Below are 8,416 nucleotides of genomic sequence, written 5' to 3' on the forward strand. Positions count from 1 at the left end.
TCTTGTGAAGTGTTTATCTCGTGAAGTTACTTCACAAGACAAACTTACAACATTACAAGACAAACGACAGAGAGCTTTCAAGCTATTTTACAACCTTCCACTATTGTGAATACTTTCATAAGACAAATATTCGTAACAATTTCATGAGATATTTGTCTTGTGAAGTTCAATACACCCCGAAAAATGTGAAAATCAAACTCAAACGAACACTTATCCCCTTACCTCACATAGGATATTTGTCTCATGAAGTTCTTTTAAATTCGTAAAAGTTCAAAGGATGAAAAAGGGTTTTGGATTTTTCAATACAGATTCCTACCAGAAATCACACAGACTACCCCTATATAAACAATATAATTGATTAATCCTTTAGAAACAAATAAAATAGAAATGGTACTTGTGTAGCTTTTGTCAAAATCTGAATCGGGTGAAGGGGAAACGGAATATGTCCAACGACCACGAAAGATGGGTCTTCTTTGCGAGAAGAGAATCTAATAATGGTTGAAGTTTTCACGGGAAGATGAATAAATTGACTTTTATTGGGAGACAAAATGGTATTTTCACAAGGTAGGTCCCCCATCAAAGTTTGAAAAGATGGGAAAGACGTTAAAAAAGTAGATTTTAAATGAGATTACTTTTGAATTGAAAAAAAAAAAAAAAAAAAAAAAACTTTTTGGGTCAAAATCGATTATTACTCAGTTTTTTTTTTTTTTTAACTTGCGATAATTATCAACAATATATTATTAATCTCGAAAACTCCATTTATTATTTTAGTTTTATAAAAAAATAAAAAATAAAATAAATAAAAGACACCATTTATTATTTAACCTAATTTCAATGAATCCACAATTTCATTTTCTTCCACACTAAGGCACGCGCTCTGTCTCTCTCTGCCTTCGCGTATCATTTTTCCTTTGTGAATGTGAAATTCCCAATTCCCCTAAGAAAAATCCATCTCCGGCGATCAGATCCTCCGATCAATAGAAGCAATCCAATCAATTTTCCCAATTTCGATTCGTCAATCTCTATGCTATGGTACCGTCGCCGTCTCACTCCGATCCCTCGCCGCCCAATCCTCAGATAATCCAACAATTCCTCAGCTCCGTCCTCTCTCAGCGCGGCCCCTCTGCCCTCCCCTACTCCGAAGACACCAAGTGGCTGATCCGCCAGCACTTGGTCTCCCTCACCACCGCCTTCCCGTCGTTAGTCCCTCGTACTGCAACTTTCACGCACAACGATGGCCGCTCCGTCAACCTTCTTCAATCCGATGGAACCGTTCCCATGTCCTTCCAAGGCGTTACCTACAACATTCCGGTTGTTATTTGGCTCATGGAATCGTATCCTCGACACCCCCCTTGCGTTTACGTGAACCCAACTCGAGATATGATCATCAAGCGCCCTCATCCTCATGTTAATCCCTCCGGTATGGTCTCAATCCCTTATTTGCAAAATTGGATTTATCCGAGCTCTAATTTGGTTGAATTGGTTCGTAATTTGAGCGTTATGTTTGGTCGTGATCCTCCACTTTATTCTCAACGGAGGCCGAATCCTAGCCCTAGCCCTAGTGCTTCTCCGAGTCCTAATTCTAGTTTTGGGCGTAATAGTGTTAATTCTTCGATTGCTTCTAATATGGGTGCTGCTGCTTTCCCACGCCCGGCAATTCCGCCGAGGGCTTACCCACCGTCGCCGTATGGTAGTGGTAATGATATTGCTTCTGCTGCGCGTCTACAGCCTCATACGGAAGATCCTAATGAAGTTTTCAAACGAAATGCCATTAATAAGCTTGTGGAGATGGTGCATAATGATATTGTGGGGTTAAGAAAGACTAGGGAGGCTGAAATGGAAGGACTTTTTGGTGCACAGGGAGTGTTGAGACAGAGGGAGGAGGAGCTAAATAAAGGTTTGAAAGAGATGCAAGATGAGAAGGAGGGTTTAGAGCAGCAATTGCAGATGGTTTTGATGAATACTGATGTTTTGGAAGCTTGGTTGAGGGAGAATGAGGGGAAGATTAACAATGATTTTGAAGCCGATGATGCGTTTGAATGTGTTGATGGGCTTTCAAAGCAGGTGCTTGAGTGTACTGCTTCAGATTTAGCAATAGAAGATGCTATATATTCATTGGATAAAGCTGTGCAGGATGGGGCAATACAATTCGATCAGTACTTGAGGAATGTGAGGTTATTGTCACGGGAGCAGTTTTTTCACCGTGCTACGGCTGCCAAAGTCAGGGCATCTCAATTGCAAGCTCAAGTTGCTAACATGGCTTCCCGGATTTCTCAATATACTAATGGCTGAAATATTGTGGCAATTTTTCCCTTTGGCTCTGCTGCCTTGATTTGGTGCGCAGCTGTGCACTGCTTGATTTCTGCTATTTGGATGGCCTTCGGGGTTATCGCTGGAAGGTTAGAATTTTGTGAATTTTGCCCTCTTTTTTATTTCTCCATTTCAAATATGTTCCCTTTCTGATAAAGATTTTTCTAGCATTTTACTGTTGGACGGGTATGGGTTTGGAAAGAAATATGTACCAAAGAATAATATTTGTGTCAAAATCATTTGTCTACCTACAATTTGATGTGAATGATAGTATATTTTTTCTTCATAGTTCGGATCAGGAATTTGTTCTTTACAATGTTCTTGGTTCGATTATTTAGATCTATTAATTTATTATGCTCATGTGATTGATGTTTTCTTTTGAAAACAGTTGAGGTTATTGATTGATGTCTTCTCTTGATCTATATAACCTGCTTTACGTTATTGTTTGGTCTTCTTGATCTGAAGACATGGTCCTTCCTATGACAATTCACCGAAGTACTAACAATCTCGATTTGCATCATACTGCTATTATTGTGGTGATCTTTCTCTGATTCGACAAACTTGTTTTTTATGAGATGGAGTAATCTTATCATAAGAAAAATAACGAGGAATTGGGATGAAATCCCACTGAAGATATGCTCTATACATTGACTAGATGAGCATGAGCTTTGAAAACTCCCTCTCTTTTCATGGATACCCCCATAGTAAAAACCTTGTTGATGATTGAAAAAATAGAACCCCTCCCAGGAAGCTTGATGAGTCAGTATCCCTTAATCTGATTCGAGGACGTCTTGCTTTTTTTACCTGTTGACTCTACGGTTCAGTGCTTGAATACCTTTTGCTCTGCCTTTATGGACCAGCCGTCTCTGCCTTGTTGGTTCAATTCCTTCTCTTTCTCCTATCCTCTTTAGGAGCATTTGGAAAGTGTACGTCTCGAAGTTAGATTATCTGTACACTCATAGTTCCTAGTAGGACTTCTTTACCGGTCTGACCCAATCCCTCTTTGTCGTTGTAGGAAGACGATCGTGAAGGTTCTTCTATACCCACCCTTTTTTGTTATAGGTCAGGGTTTGTTCCATTTTGAGGGGTTGTGTGAGAGAAACAATAGAATCTTTAGGGTTCAAGAGCAATATTTTAGCATGTTTGGTTCCTTGTTAGATTCTATGTTTCTCCTTAGGTGCACTGGTCACTAAGTCTTTTTGTAAGTACTTGATAGGTCATATTTTATTACATTGGTTCCCCATTCTGTATCCGGCTTGGCTCTCCACATCTTTTTCGGGCTTTTTTTTATTCCCATTGTATTCTTTCATTTGAAAGTTTGCTTTTCCACCAAAAAGGACTATGTTCCCTAATTTTCTTCCAAAGAGGATTGTGTTTTACTGTTTCCTCTCTCAATGGTGCCATTCTTTACAAAGTAACTTCAAGAATTGGAATCCTTAAATTCTTAGGCTTTCAAGGTGAATGTTGCTTTTATAACCCGTGTGTTATGTGGGGTTGTCTTAGTTGAAAGTAATAGGAGGGCTTTCTGTATGTGAAATGGTTTAGGACTTCATTTAGTTAATGCTTGCTAACTTTGTTCTGTGTATTATCCCCCGTCTGCTTTCTTGTGCATTGTTGTACCGTCATGTTTTTTAAGGTAGAGTTTTGTTCTGGGATGTTCACTGTTCAGTTAGGTCTGGTAACCGAATCAATCGATTCGAAAATTTTGGTTTTAGATATACCAGATCTGAAAATTTTAGTTTTCTTATTATTTTAAACCGAACTGAATCTTTAGTAAAAATCAAATTTTTGGTTTTGTTCAACTCGGTTTGGTCGGTTTTAGTGTTCATCCCTAATTTTGTTTATGGGTTAAAAAACATTTTTGGTCATTAAGTCTCTAAACTTAGGTTGTTTAATCATTATCCTTTAATTGTATAACAATTTAGTCTATGAAGTTTAATATATAACAATTTAGTTTTTCTACTTTAAAATTTGGTCGCTAATCAGTCTATCGATTTACATAAACAAGAAATTTATCGATCTTAGTAATATTTTTTCACAATAAGGACTAAGTTGTAATTTTAAATTGTGTGGACTAAATTAATACCATTAAAGTTTAAAGGCTTAATTGTTACATAATTAAAAGTGTAGGGATTGGATTATGATAAACCAAAGTTTAAAAACAAAAGTCTTGTTTGGTAATCATTTTGTTTTTTGTTTTTATTTTCACACTCTTTCTACCCTCAAATTTCTTCCTTTATTATCTACTTTTCACTAATGGTTTAAAAAACCAAGCCAAATTTTGAGAACTAGAAAAAATAATTTTTTGTTTTTGTTTTTGGAACTTGGCTAAGAATTCAACCATTCTACTTAGAAAGATGCAATCATTGTAAGAAATGTAGATGAAGTAGACTTAATTTTTAAAAACAAAAACAAAAAATCGAATGGTTACCAAACGTGGCCTAAATGATTATCGACAACAATATTGACTATCAAAATGTTATTTTTTAACATTTATTCTAAGCACTTCAAAAATCATTTCAAATAACCTTATTTTAATCACTAAGATGCCAGTATTCATTATGGGTCACTCTCAAATTTATTACGACTTATGTTAAATATTAGATTTTAATGTTACTGTGGTAAGATGGGGAAGTGATATATATTAGATTTTAATCTTACTGTGGTAAGATGAGAAAGTGATATACATTGTGAGAACGAACTTAGTTCAATGGTGAATAATATGCATTATCTTTTTTGAGGAGGTTGGAAGTTTGATTTTCATACTTGTAATTAGGCTTTTTAGAAAAATACAAATTCTAGCTAAATTCGTGAGATTGTACCTCACCTCACCTCTCAATGCTTCAAGTTTTGATGTCAAATTAATGAAGGAACGATGAAGTTCTATTGCGGAAGCGGAGATCGGTCCAGTTTTTAATTTTTTTTTCACAGAATCAAGAATTTTACAGAACAATAAAAAAAAAAAATTATGCATTAACACAAAATTTTTATGACATGCAAGGGAGGAGAAAAAGGAAATTAGGGTTTAGAAATCAAAAAACTTACCCTTGAAGAATCGTTCTTCACGAATCCTCTTCTTCGAATTGATCACGGTCAAGGAAAATTAGAATGGTCACCACTACAAGTGAGACCTCCGTATTCTCTGTAGGGGTTGAGAATCACAAGAGGTGTGGGCTTTGTGATTTTTGGAGGAGGAAGAGATTGAGAGGAGAAGAGAGTGACTGGGAGAAAATTTTCAGAAAGATCACAAAAAACCAAAGAAGGCTTCTGTCATAAGTCTTTTTTGAAGAAGATTATCACCCCTATGAGGAGAGAAGTTATTTCCCTTCCTTTATTTTTAAAATTAAAATAAAATAAAATAATTTAAATTTAAATAAATATTATACATATATAATAACTAACTTATTATATATATATAACTATATGTTATATCATATATAATACATAACCTATAGATTAATATTGTATCAAATACAATATAACTTATAGTTTTAATTCTCTCATTAATGCATGGTATTTAATCTAAATCTCATTTATACAAAATTTAGTTATATGAATCCAATTCACATCATTCATATTTGAATTATATTCAAATATTTATTTCCTCTTAAATAAACTTTATATAATGTATCAAATACATTATATTAATTATATCATATATAATTAAGTTAAATTAATTATATCACATAATTAATTCTCTCAATTAATATCAATAATTCAAATTAATCCAAAATTGATTCTCATAAATCCTTGTTGAGCTACAGAGGGAAACCTTATAGACTTGTAGATTGAATCTTCAATGGTACTTGAATAATTAATTAAACTCCTATAATTAAATTATTCAACATCCATTTATTGGTCACTCCACTAAAGACCAAAAGTTGAATTCTTCACACTACAGATATATTTCTATGTCAATTGGATTTAACCAATCAACAGAGTGATGACACTTCGCAAATTGCTCGTAAGTACAGTTGGGTCAAAACTACAGACTAATCCCTCTAATGAACAATAAGTCGTAGTCCAACTATGACAAAACCCCTCTCGGGCCAAGAAAGGGTGTGGTGTCACATTGTTCAAGTCCTAAAATCAGCCCTTAAGAGAGCAATTTATTTACTTACCCCGACATCAAGGAATGAGTGAGTTCTGTCTTGTGTAACTATGTTCTTAGCTCTCTAATCAAACGAATCTCTAAAATGGTAGACTTATTGAGTCGACGATCTAGCCACTCTTGCTCGTACAAATCAAAGGACCGCCTTCATAGGCAAGAGTTACAACTCACTCAGGATTCAGGTTATGTCACTTATGGTCATCCTAGTGAAATGTAAGTCTCTACTATTAACTACGTTATATAATGGGACTAGTCATTTCGTGGTCCGGTCTTATACAAACTCCTTTGTATAGAATACTCTCGCTTACATATCTCCACATGAATGATCAGGATTAGATCATTTGGAGCACTTTACAATAATTGTAATATCTACAAAGTGGGTCGTATTCATAGCGTCATTAAGATAAGGTACCCAACCTTATTCATTTATCACAGACTATTTAGGCTATCACTTAAACATGATCCACCTGTATGTCTCTACATACATATTTAACCTAAGATAACCTTGGATGTTAGTTTATTGGTTTGTGGGTTAATGCTACTAAATGTCAAATAAAACATCTCATATTTTATTAAATAAATAATTTGTTTGTACCTTACAATTACAAACTACAGGACCCACAAATTTAGGATATCAACCCCAACAATTAGAAAATATAAAATTAGCATAAGTTAATACGTTTACTTGATGACATAAATCAACTTAATCAAATCACTTGAAACAAAGGTCCATTCTACTTGAATCGTGAATAGGCAATCATCATGTAGAGGTGGTTGGCCTCCCATCTTCGATCTTTTAGGAGGCGTTTGGGACAATAAGTTGGTTACTATAGTCCTAAGTTATTATAGTTAGGTTATAATAATTTGTATTTGGGGTGTAGATTATTTTAGCTTGGATTATAATAGTATGTGTTTGAGGTGTAAATTATTTTAGTTTGAGAATGAAATAGTAAAAATTATAACAGAAAATTAAAAAAAAAATGTTGAATGTAAAATAGTAAAAACTGTAGCAAATAATAAATACTATAGTAAATAGGGGGTTTTGAAAGAGTTTTGATTGTAGTTAATTGGGGAATATGAAATAGTATTTACTGTAACAAGAGGTGGTACTATAGTCTTAGGGTAATTTTTGCCCCAAACACACCCTTAGAGATTAACAAATTTAGTGCTGAATATTGAAGTTTGTAGGGGGGAGGGGGCATAAAGGCACCAAAAATTGATCCGACCAATCAAAACTGACCAAATTAAGGTCGGTCGATCGTTTTTCGATTTTCATATAAAAGATCTGAAAAATCAACCGACTGATTTTGTATACATATATATATATATATATATATATATATATATATATATATATATATATATATATGCACACACACCTGCCCTACATGATTGATTTTAATTTTTTTCATTAAAAATTATTGATTTAAAATTTTTTAAAAAAAAGTTTCAAATTACGTCAACCTAACAATAACACTTCATTAATTCACCTTTCCTTTCCATTCACAAGCTTTGCTTGTAAAAGGAAAAAAACAAAAACAAAACCGACAAAATTGACCAATCGACCATCGGTCAGATTTCACACGCTTTTTTGTGTCAGTTTTCTTTGGAAGAAAACCGACAACCGACCGACTGATGCATACCCCTAGAGGTCTATATCTATCTGTGTATGTGCATGTGCGTGTGTGTATTAGTTCTTTTAGATTTTTTTTTAAAAAATATATATAAGTATAAAAGCAAGTCAACTACCATCAATCCAAGCCCAAGCTACCACCTTAGTATTGATTCATTATTTTCTTTATTATGTTGCCTAATTTTCAAACCCGCTACATGATTGATTTTAATTTTTTCATTATAAAGTTATTGATTTAAACTTTAAAAAGTTGCAAATTATGTTAACCTAACAATAACACTTTATCAATTCATCTTTCCTTTTCATTCACCTTAGCTTTACTCGTAATAAAAAACTGACAAAATCGACCGACCGTCGATTGA

General features: G+C 34.1%; 1 protein-coding gene across 1 annotated transcript; it reads left to right on the forward strand.

Moving 5' to 3' along the window:
* The first annotated feature begins 833 nt into the window (after window positions 1–833).
* LOC120081956 (protein ELC-like) lies at window positions 834–2,596 on the forward strand. Its single transcript, XM_039037145.2, has one exon. It carries the CDS (start codon window positions 1,030–1,032, stop codon window positions 2,290–2,292), a length of 1,263 nt encoding a protein of 420 aa, XP_038893073.1. The 5' UTR covers window positions 834–1,029; the 3' UTR covers window positions 2,293–2,596.
* Window positions 2,597–8,416: the final 5,820 nt, after the last annotated feature.

This window comes from Benincasa hispida, chromosome 7 (assembly GCF_027475165.1).
Source record: "Benincasa hispida cultivar pf3 chromosome 7, pf3_genome.v1.1, whole genome shotgun sequence".
Classification (NCBI taxonomy): domain Eukaryota; kingdom Viridiplantae; phylum Streptophyta; class Magnoliopsida; order Cucurbitales; family Cucurbitaceae; genus Benincasa; species Benincasa hispida.

What these genes read in the sequence shown, in the direction of transcription:
- LOC120081956 (XM_039037145.2), top strand. Translation starts at nt 1,030, where the DNA reads ATGGTACCGTCGCCGTCTCACTCCGATCCCTCGCCGCCCAATCCTCAG.